This window comes from Glandiceps talaboti, chromosome 8 (assembly GCF_964340395.1).
Source record: "Glandiceps talaboti chromosome 8, keGlaTala1.1, whole genome shotgun sequence".
NCBI classification, from domain to species: Eukaryota; Metazoa; Hemichordata; class Enteropneusta; family Spengelidae; genus Glandiceps; species Glandiceps talaboti.
This window is the reverse complement of record NC_135556.1, coordinates 26,239,348-26,252,074: the sequence shown is the minus strand read 5'-3', so window position 1 is coordinate 26,252,074 and position 12,727 is coordinate 26,239,348. Positions and strand designations below refer to the sequence as shown.

Sequence of the window (12,727 nt, the reverse complement as noted above, 5' to 3'; positions counted from 1 at the left end):
GGCATGTTAGACTGATAACAACCACTGGATGAGACCAGTGATATACAAATAACATGTCGACCTACATCTGAAGCAGATACACCTGAATGTACGATAATATTGCTTTGTCATCAAATATCATTCACTTAGTTTTTCCGTGGTATTTTTTTTAGTTGAAGGAATAATTGTATATATAGTGGCTGATGGTCAACATGATTGTGGCCACAAACAATCAAATTTATCTTCCTAAAGTAATTCATATATAGTGTCTTTTCCCACAGTTCAGAATAGTGTTCCACCTTACGTAACCGTGTTCACACACCTTTGCTTCAACTCCATTCAGTATATGCTGCTACTAGGTGCACAGCATTGGAACCTTCATAGAACATTCTCTGCCCTAGCTACTAAGTGCTGACTAATAGAAATTGGTGTGGAACAGGAGTCAACAGTTCATATGTTTGGTCAATCAGTAACAAATGACTGCAGTGATGTACAGACTATACAAACCAGTCATTCTAACTAGTCTTGTATTGCCATAAATGACGATTGTGATGTACAGACTACAAACCAGTCATTCTAACTAGTCTTGTATTTCCATAAATGATGATTGTGATGTACAGATTACAAACCAGTCATTCTAACTAGTCTTGTATTTCTACAAATGACTGCAGTGATGTACAGATTACAAACCAGTCATTCTAACTAGTCTTGTATTTCCATAAATGATGATTGTGATGTACAGATTACAAACCAGTCATTCTAACTAGTCTTGTATTTCCACAAATGACGATTGTGATGTACAGACTACAAACCAGTCATTCTAACTAGTCTTGTATTTCCATAAATGATGATTGTGATGTACAGACTACAAACCAGTCATTCTAACTAGTCTTGTATTTCTACAAATGACTGCAGTGATGTACAGACTACAAACCAGTCATTCTAACTAGTCTTGTATTTCCATAAATGACAGCAGTGATGTACAGACTATAAACCAGTCATTCTAACTAGTCTTGTATTTCTACAAATGACTGCAGTGATGTACAGATTACAAACCAGTCATTCTAACTAGTCTTGTATTTCCACAAATGATAGCAGTGATGTACAGATTACAAACCAGTCATTCTAACTAGTCTTGTATTTCCACAAATGATAGCAGTGATGTGTAGATTACAAAGCAGTCATTCTAACTAGTCTTGTATTTCCAAGATGCATAGTAGGTTTTAAAGTACAAAGAAAAATGGTCATAATTATGCAACTACAATGTATTATCTTTGAAGGTACATTTTAAATGGGAATGAAATTAGTTTGAACTATTTTTAATAGGTCTTGAAACTCAGAGAAATTATTTTGCGTTTATAAGGTGTACATTTTTTTTTAAATTATCTGAAAAATTGAATTTGGTTGTCTTTTGACAGACAGCATGACATTTGAAGATGGTTGTTTATACTTCATTTGCATATAAGGTGTAATTTCTCTTCTTATGGTGGTCTAACTTTCATAGCAATACATCAATCCATACAAATCTACTCAGCATACAGATATAATTTTGTAAAAATTGTGTATATCATATGTGTGAATTGAATGACTGCTATACTTTCTGTAGTTTACTAATATTCTATACTTTCTGTAGTTTACTAATATTCTATGTACAGTTTGTGATGAATTACAAAATATACATCATTTAATGAAAGTAATTGTTATCAATATAGTTGGTATTTTCAGTAATATCAAAGTTATACAAATTCAACCAAATCTCTTGTTTCTAAGCAGATATGGATATGATTTACAAAAAGTTGTTTTCCTCAAGAAAATTCTGGTGCCATGCTATAGTAAATTCTGGTGCCATGTAGTCCGTTGGCCAGAGGGGGTTACTGTGCACCCCCCCCCCCCCACACACACACACACACAAACCTCCGACATAGGTATTTTTTTTGTTCATTAGAGTCTACTGAATGAGAAACAAAATGTTAACAGTGAAAATTTTGGGATGCACTACCTGTTTGGCCTCGATTTCAAATTACATGTGCGTCCCAGATTGGCGTCAAAAGGTTGAGGGTAGGGGTAACACATTGTCTTCCATATGACATAGATATTCAATGTTAACCTACTTTTTCTTGTTTAGCTCATTCACCTAAATAAACAAACACCCTTATGTGTATCAGATCATATTATTTAACAAAGAGTGGAAATTTTATGTCATTTTACGGAAAAAATGTCGATTTTTCAGGAATTGGCAAATTTATAGCCTCCACATATTTTTTGGCATATATTTTCACATAATTTGCTAGATATTTAAAGTGAACTAAATTTTTTTGTAAAGAAATATATTCTAACAATCACAAAACCATGTTACTGTATTGATTACATATGTAGGCGTTATGTACTAAGCACATAGGAAGACATCATACCCCTACCCCATTTACCTTCAACAATCTTAGGATAGTTTCCTTAAATAGGATATGTTTGGTATGTATGTCAACATAACAAGCTACTTATTCAAAGAAAGTATATGTCCTGTAAAGATATATGTTTTAGCAATCAGAAAAATGTATCAGCATGCTCCTAAGATGCTGAATAAAAAACGCAGAAAAAGATAGTTTACCCCTACCCCCTACTGTCGGTATTTAAAAATAATAGCATATAGTATTGGTTATAGTGGGAAAAAATCATTAATAACCATCAAAATGTTCAATGTTAACCCATTGGGGTCTTGTTCGGCTTATTCAATTGAATAAAAAACCACCCATTATGTGTATCAGATCATGTTATGCAAAAAAACAAGAATGGAAAGTTTATGTGTCACTTTGCGGAAAAACTATCGATTTTTTAAAAATCGGCAATTTAAAGTCATCAGATATTTTTGGCATTAATTTTTGCATAATTTGCTAGATACTCAAAGTAAACACATTTATTTTGTTAGGAAACATATTCTAGCAACTGAAAAACCATATTACTGTATTGATTACATACATGTACGTAGGTGTTGTGTACTAAGCACATATTATTTACCCCTAACCTGTACACCTTCTACAATCTTTGGACCTGAAATCTGACATTTTTAGCATGTATATCAACATTACAAGCTATTTATTAAGAGAAAGTATATTTCCTGTAAAGATATATGTTCTAGCAATCAGAAAAATGTATCAGCGTGCTCCTAAGATGCTGTACAGAAGAAGATAGTTTACCCCTACCCCCTACTGTCGGTATTTCAAAATAATAGCTTATATTGGTTTTAATGGGGAAAATCATTAATAACCCTCAAAATATTCAATGTTAACCTACTTTTTCTTGTTCAGCTCATTCAACTGAATAAAAAAACACCCCTTATGTGTATCAGATCATGTTATTTAAAAAAAGAATGGAAAGTTTATGCTTAATTTTTCAGAAAAATTGTTGATTTTTCAAAAATTAACAATTTAAAGTCTCCAAAATTTTATTTCTTGGCATATGTATGGCAAACATTATATCATTAGAAAGGAAATTTCCTAAGCTTTCCAAATATATATTGGATAATACAGTTCGTGCTTGCATGTGTCGTATGGAAGACAATGTGTTACCCCTACCCTCAACCTTTCGATGCCATTCCGTGACACACACGTAATTTGAAATCGAGGCCAAACAGGTAGTGCATCCCAAAATTTTCACTGTTAACATTTTGTTTCTCATTCAGTAGACTCCAATGAACAAAAATAATACCTATGTTGGAGATTTGTGGGGGGGGGGGGGTGCATGGTAACCCCCTCTGGCCCATGGACTAATGCTATAGTAAATTCTGGTGCCATGCTATAGTAAGCCATATTCAATATAATGGTAAAAACTTTAGGATGCGTATACGAGCTATACAGTTCTTCTCCATTATTTTGATAGTTCTCACCATTTTTTTTAGTTCTGGAGGAAGGTTCAATGAATAATCACGTAGCCAGAATAACAGGAAGAAATGGAGACACCATTTATGCCAGGATGCATGCTTTCACTTGCTGCAACAAATGGACCAAAAAACCAGAATACATCATCACCGTTCATCAGGTTGTAAGGTAGGTATGCTAATTTATGCCTCTAACCTTTGACCTCATCATGACACCCTTGATGACCATACCATAGATGATGCACCTGTGTTATCTGTTTGGAGGAGTGTTGCTCGAACAAGTAAACAAACATCTCCATACATGTTAAACTACTACTTTGACACGGTTGTGTACACTAGCTGTCGCAAGCATTTTATGTACAGAGTGGTAAATATTGGGATTGTTTGACAACCACTATGACTAAAGGGTAGGTAAGCATGTTTTGCACTAGTATTGAAATCCTAATTATAAACTGATATTTCAAGGCTTAGTTTTCTATAAACCACATTCTGCAGTGTAGGAGGCGTGTCCAGGGAATGTCCTTCATTATCTAACTAAAGCTTGCAAATCCAAGGTTTCTCTCACTTCAAATCATACTTGATCTCATTTCTTGAAAACAGTAATTACAAGATTTTGTTTTCGTAAGATTATTAAAATGATATATTTAATCCTTCACATGCATTGCATTGTATAAAATGAATTTCAAATTTAAAACGTGATTTTATGTTAAGAAAACTTGCAACACATAGTTACCTCAGAGGAAATTGTTTAGCATGACGTTTTACTTGTCACAGATTATAGATAGTATTGAAATGAAATTACAATTTGACTAGTGTAGAGTGAAGTGCATAGATTTCAAATGTATATTTGTATAAATTCTGTCCCTAAATTTTAATTTTAGAAGATTGCAATTTTTCTGCCTTTTAAAATGCAAGACTATTCAGCAAAGTAACAGTAACTAGTATATACTACCATCCATTGAGGGTCACATTGTTTAAAATTTAAAATCTTTGGTATTGTACTTTGTATTCATTTATCCACATGACTTGAATTGATAACACCATGTTAAAAGATAACAAGTGAGATAGCAAGTACATCAAACACAAACCTCCTGCTTGTTAAAGGGGCACAGTCCATAACTTTATCATTGTACTGGTTGCTTTAAATTTGTATCATTTTGAAATACCCAAACTGTATCTTATTTCATCCGTGGGTGTATTTCATGTGAACTTAATAATATGTTCCAAGTCCTAAAACATGAAGAAAGGTGTTCAGTAACTAGTAAAGCTTTCATCTGGAATTAAAATTATAATTAAAGTGACATCATTATGAGATAATTTATTGGTTACCACTAAATTTTAAAAAAACACACCACAGTCTCAATGTAATATCAAGTTAGTTTTAACTATGGAAGCCTCAGTATGTGTATTTAACCACTTCTATCAACAGTGCCATGCTGCATCAACTTTTGAGTTTCTCCAACCGATAAATAGTTTTGATATTTATTTATCAATATAGTATGTAGTTGAGAAATAAATCTCTATAAATTGTTGCTGTTACTGTGTTCAAGAAAACTCAAAACCCATTGTTAGTTAAAATCTGGAGTCACTATGCACATTTTTTCAATAGCTGCTCAAAATGATATATTAAATTTCAATCATTTTAGAGTATAAATGGCCACCAACTATTGAGGAAAATAACAGATTGTTGATTTCATTAACAACAAGATTGATAACCCCCAAATCTCTCTGATGAAAAAGTCTAGGAACAAGCTTTATATGGCAAAGTTTGGAGAGATTTGAATAACTTTGGTTTTGGGGGGAAATAGAACCCATATCACTTACTACCTTAAAGTTTTAGGCAGACTGCAGGTTCTATGGCTTGGAACCATCATGGCTGTTAATCTTGTCAGGAGAGCACAGATTGCAAAATGTGCTGGTCTGAGCAGATTCCAAAATGTGCTGTCAGAGCACAGATTGCGAAATGTGCTAGTCTGAGAACAGATTCCAAAATGTGCTGGTCAGAACACAGATTCCAAAATGTGCTGGTCTGAGCACAGATTCCAAAATGTGCTGGTCAGAGCACAGATTGCGAAATGTGCTAGTCTGAGCACAGATTCCAAAATGTGCTGGTCAGAGCACAGATTCCAAAATGTGCTGGTCTGAGCACAGATTCCAAAATGTGCTGGTCTGAGCACAGATTGCAAAATGTGCTGGTCTGAGCACAGCACAGATTCCAAAATGTGCTGGTCTGAGCTGTTGTGATTACTCAAATGTGATATGAATAAATCGTGACATTTGAAGTTTGAATGACAAAAAAGAGTAATATAAAGCCCTTTACCACCCTGAAAGAAAGTCTGTCACACAAGGTCTGCATAGCTACTGTCATGACTACCACCCTAAAAGATAGTCTGTCACAAGGTCTGCCTAGCTGTTGTCATGACTACCACCCTGAAAGAAAGTCTGTCACAAGTCTGCATAGCTGTCATGACTAAGATATTTGAGTATAGTTATTGTTGAAGCACTGTCACTACGAAATATGACCTGTTTCAACTTGTCTAAGTTTTGAGTAGACAAGCTTATCATCAGTCAGTGATATGAAAGTTGAATTATAGCCATAAGTTTATATCAATCATGATTTTAGTTATAAATCTGTCCACTAGCTGCCTAGAGATAAATGAGATAATGACCCCAGTAATTCCAATACTGTGGTATGACCATAGGTTTATAGTTCAACTGCTGAGCTATTAATGAACATGGTAAGTCTAAAAACTGCTATGAAATCTTCTAATCTGTCATGACATTTTAATCTGCCTGGTGTAACACTTACTGCATACATAGGATTTTATACATTCCACTATCAATGTAGGTGATTTGATGTGTTCAGTCAGCTTTCTGATTTTTGTGTCAGTATTTATATAGTCTATGGCTTGTCCTTTCAATCTGTAAAGTCAACACTAATATCATAACCAGAAAACAGCTCTAGTGAACTCGATAATGAACAAGTGGCTTTAGTGAACTCAATAAGGAGAAAATGCAGTTGTCATGACATTATAAGAAAAAATAGTTTATAAAGTTCGTCACTTCTTGTGATTTATTCTGTATATTTTACATATTCATAAGTTAAAGGAATATGAGCTAACTTAGACAAAGTGTTTTATCAAAATATAAAATACGAAGTACATTCCTCATCACGTATGATATATTGAAGTCACATTGTGCTTTGAAATTACCAGTAGTGTAACATCTATACATAGCAATGACAGATTTTTGCAAGTTGTACATTTCCTTTACAATCCTGGATCCTGATGCAAATTCCCACATCAATTATTTGTATGTTGTGTCTATAAATATGTGATAATGTAATTCTCATCGTTTAATGTTGGCATTTGAAGAAAAAAATGAACTTGCAACTTTGAACCATTTCTTTGTGTATTTTTGCCTGTTTAAAAAAATACACCAGAGATTTACTGGAACCCAGTGTGTCCTCCTCGAGATCTGATAAATGACAAACGCTTTTTTTTTGTGAGTCAAGGTAATGGAAATTAGGTTTCTGTGTGAGTCACCCCATATTTACAGGATAGGAGATAATTTGTTTTCTCAAGAACTAGCAGTGTGTCAGTGATGGGCTTAAAAGGCATACTGCTAAAAATAGTTCAAATCTAATTTATTAACTGCATTACCTGTCTTACAGTCTGTATCAATCACAATGTTCCCTGGTTTAAGGATTGGATGATTAATACCTACCTACACAGTGTTCACTGGTTTAATTAAGGATTGTATGATTAATACCTACCTACACAGTGTTCACTGGTTTAAGGATTGTATGATTAATACCTACCTACACAGTGTTCATAGGTTTAAGGATTGTATGATTAATACCTACCTACACAGTGTTCACCGGTTTAATTAAGGATTGTATGATTAATACCTACCTACACAGTGTTCATAGGTTTAAGGATTGTATGATTAATACCTACCTACACAGTGTTCACTGGTTTAATTAAGGATTGTATGATTAATACCTACCTACACAGTGTTCACTGGTTTAATTAAGGATTGTATGATTAATACCTACCTACACAGTGTTCACTGGTTTAATTAAGGATTGTATGATTAATACCTACCTACACAGTGTTCACTGGTTTAAGGAGTGTATGATTAATACCTACCTACACAGTGTTCATAGGTTTAAGGATTGTATGATTAATACCTACCTACACAGTGTTCACTGGTTTAATTAAGGATTGTATGATTAATACCTACCTACACAGTGTTCATAGGTTTAAGGATTGTATGATTAATACCAACTATTTACATCATTTGTCAACAAATAATTCATGTTACATGACCAATGACTGTTATTAATTATGAGTAATATTTCACCTGTTCATGTTGACACACTTTGTGAAACTGTCCGATTTCTGACTTTGTCTCTAGAAGGCATATAGTGGCAATGACGTGATAGTATAGAGACATGATCGTAGCAGTAAAGCCAGCAAACAGACAGTTTGACATAGCCTGTTGACCTGAACAGTCAAAATGTACGTTACTTATAAGTACAAATGTAATTAGGACCTTTGGTCTTGTAACTAGAACTATTAATTACTACGTTTTACCTGATGAATGCTAATAGTGACGGTTATGATAACGAGGTGATTACAAATGAACAATAGGTACAACAAACAAAACTCATTAAAAAAAAGCTGTTTTATTGACAGCTTCCTGATTTTTCAATCAATCTGATTAGAATATAACATTAATAGATTACACATAGATATTGGTGATTTAAAATTCTGCATGGTTTCCTAATTTAAAAGTTTTCAATGATGCAATTATCTTGACATGAGATAAGAATTATTTGTTCTCATTACCATAATCTATTTAATCTAAGACTTGCATTATTCTGCTTACATGCACAGTGTCTGATAAAAATAGCACTAAAAACTATGTTGTGAACTAATTAATATCACACGCACGCATACAGGCATGCATGCACATGTGCATGCATGCATGCATGCACACATACACACACCCACACACATACACATACACACATACATACCATGCATACATACATACATACATACATACATACATACATACATAAACACATACATATTCATGCATACCCACACACTCTTCAGGCTACTTATTGTGGGTGCAGACCCAAAAATCAATTCGATTTTATCATGTGTACAGCTGCAAAAAATTTATAAAAGCCAGAAATAAGTACTGTAATTAAAATGGCTCAAATCTTTGATATTTAAGTTCAATATCTTAGTGGACCTCGTCAACTAGTCAAATGCATCTTGAATCAAACTTGATGAAATTAATGTCTGTTGAAGTGTAAAACTAGTTGTCAATGAAGATTCAACAAAGCCATACTCATTTACTGCTAGTAATTCTATGCTGACAGCAAAGATGGTTGCCCCCAGGGACTTTGACTTCATTATCACATGGTGTAATTTTCACTGTGACTTGCAAATCAGCAATTTCCAATTCATGTATGTCACACTGATGTCCTTGATTAAAGCCAATGTATACAAAAGGAAAACACAACATAAAACTACCTGTAGAGTTTATGTCAGACATGCATGGTCATATTTACTTTGCCCATCATATTTGGCAACGCGATGCATCAAAAAAGAACAAAATATGTACGAACAATATAAAGTATGTAAAAGTAAAGGCCTGTCTTTTCTTTTCTTCCATCAATAGACTAAGTTACTTAGTTCTTGTGTATAGTCTGTTGGTGATACTATAGTCTGCACCAGCCGCAATGGAAGCTGATAGGAGATTGATATTTGAAATTTGTACAGTGACTGTTTTGTAATACAATTCCAACCTCCTCATCCCCCACCCCCACCCCCATGGTGACTAGTAGAGATCATTTGTTATCACATCAAAAATGTACAATTTGTCACATTGAATAAATAAAAAAGTCTGAATATGAAAAAACCTCAATTGTATAAAAAAGATGACATTGTGATTTTCATATAGTACTGACTGAGGGCCCACTGATGTAAGACTAAGCCAACTAACAGACACAACCGAGGGAACTATGTTACCATATAAGGCTAAATACAAAAAATAGATTAAGTCAGTAAAGTGTGTGTCCGATAACCCAACCAACCCATAGTTTAAGCTGCTAAACATATTTGCATGGAAAAAGGCAATATTATGACAATTTACTTCTTAGTATTTGCCTGTAGATTTTCTTGCCAAAGTATCATTGGTTACTTTTTTTAAAAAAATCACATTTCAGAGAGAAGCCATGTCATTTCAGCCTATAACATCACAGTCTGTATATTATGTTTGCCTATTTCTGAATCACATCATTGTCTTCATTTACTTTTTTTACACTTCATCAACTGTTATGGAAGTATTGTCAGTAACAAGTATCTTGTCTTTGGCATGGGTTGAAGTAATTTAAAAAAATGTAAAATAACCTACCTACCCTGTTTACTGAAGTCATGTTATCAGAAACAAGCAGTACTTTTATTTTTTGTCTAAATGCCATAATTGAAGAACTAAAAAACTTGATAAATCAAGAATTCGAAAAAAAAGACATATTACAACCAGTTTTGTGTAGTAACCGAATCACTTCTAAATGATACATTATCTATTGTCTATGTTAAAACAAAGAATTCCTTTGGACAGTGGAATAGTGTCAATTATTAGATGGCCTCATCAAAGCTAGACACTCACCATGTCTACTTTACATATATTCACCTTTGTACTCTGTCTGGTCAGGCTATAAAATCACCATTGTTTTAGTGAGTTTGTAAAATCTAAATTACAATAATATGACTTTATATATATATATATATCTATAGTATACACAAATATTACTGTAACATCATGATTCAAGTAGACTAACCTGTAAACTTGAAGGACTTATAACGCTACTACACTATTTCAGCTATCCTAACTGTAGCCTACCTGTAGACTTGAGGACTAATGCTTATAACTACACTATTTCAGCTATCCTAACTGTGGCCTACCTGTAGTCTTGAAGGACTAACACTATTACACTATTTCAGCTATCCTAACTGTGGCCTACCTGTAGTCTTGAAGGACTAACACTACTACACTATTTCAGTTATCCTAACTGTGGCCAACCTGTAGTCTTGAAGGACTAACACTACAGTAACTACACTATTTCAGCTATCCTAACTGTAGCCTACATGTAAACTTGAAGGACTAACACTACTGCACTATTTCAATTATTACTGTGACAGCTAGTGCACGACTGCCATTTTGACTTTTTTAATTTTCACTCTGCGTCCTAGCAAACTTATAAAACTTTTATACAGGTATGCTATGATTCAAGCAACCATGACTATTCAAGCTACTGTGCTTTCTCTAAGAACATTATTGAGAAGTAAACATATATACAATGTACATGGTTTTTTGAGAACATGTATATAAGCTGTGAGACATTACAAAGCATAAGACTCTTATTTCAAGGTTATTTGTCTTCCTTATATAACCCCCCCCCCCCAATCATGTGAAGTTGAAGTTTAATCATTTACAAGTTGACCTGATTGAGATATCTGTTCAAGTCACAGTGCTAAATGTGACTCAAGTTCTTTACTATACATAGAGTGAATGCACACAGACCAGTGGTAGAAGTATCATTGCTTCAGTTGGTAAATAATCAATATATCTTTACAATATGACATTGGCTTGAAATGGGTTTCAACAAGTTTACTTTGAGCACATACAAGGTGTGATGTAATCACCATGACTGTACAAATTTTACCTGAGTAATCTTAGTTTTATTTGTAGTTGTAGGCGGGTAAGGTTATTTTCAGCTGTGTGACTGTGTATGACATTTATGCTGTGAAAACCCTTACCGTGGTTTAATAACTGGTAGGTTTAGTTGTAGCCATGCCTTGGTAAGTTTTCTTTGTAACTACAAACAACCTCAGACCACGTACGTCACTCGTTAGTGGTCTGAGCTACAACTGTATATGTATGAACAGCACTGATAAGTTTTAGTAGCTGCAGTGGTCAAAACAGGCAAGATACATTGGTAGGATTAATTAACACTATGCAATTATTTAACAGGACATTTTTTGGCAAACATTTGTTGTTGTTTAATAGCATAACTGAACTGAGGTTCGGTCATGCCATATAGGCATGGTTAAATGTGTATGTGTGTTTGTGTGTGTCTCTGTGTCTGTGTCTGCAGATACAGATACACACATACTCGGAGACACACACAAACACACATACAGCTGTGTCTGTGTGTGGATAATGTGTGTATGTAAACAACGTAAAAACACAGACTCAGAGACACACACAAACACATGCACATACAGCTGTGTCTGTGTGTGGATAATGTGTGTTTGTAAACAACGTAAAAACACAGACTCGGAGACACACACAAACACTCATACAGCTGTCTGTGTGTGGATAATGTGTGTATGTAAACAACGTAAAACCACAGACCCGGAGACACACAAACACACATACAGCTGTGTCTGTGTGTGGATAATGTGTGTATGTAAACAACGTAAAAACACAGACTCCGGAGACACACACAAACACACATACAGCTGTGTCTGTGTGTGGATAATGTGTGTACTATGTAAACAACGTAAAAATACAGACTCGGAGACACACACAAATACATATACAGCTGTGTCTGTGTGTGGATAATGTGTGTACTATGTAAACAACGTAAAAACACAGACGCGGAGACACACACAAACACACATACAGCCACATGTGCCTGTGTGTGGATAATGCATTGAATCATACATTATTTTTCTCTTTCTTTTCATTGAATAGCTTTTGTAGTTCATTAGTTTTGTTATGTTATGTAATGCTTCTTTTAGATAGTTTATTAGTTTTATTATTTTCCTTCTATGTTTTGTACTATTAACA

General features: G+C 34.1%; 1 protein-coding gene across 1 annotated transcript in view; it reads left to right on the top strand.

Annotated features, from left to right (window-relative positions):
* The window catches only part of LOC144439435 (uncharacterized), a 29,271-nt gene that overhangs the window by 6,420 nt on the left and 10,124 nt on the right, over positions 1-12,727 (top strand). The window contains exon 2 of the mRNA XM_078128724.1: positions 3,872-4,019. Within this exon, the coding sequence (XP_077984850.1) occupies positions 3,872-4,019 (148 nt within the window). The remainder of the gene's footprint in view (positions 1-3,871; positions 4,020-12,727) is intronic.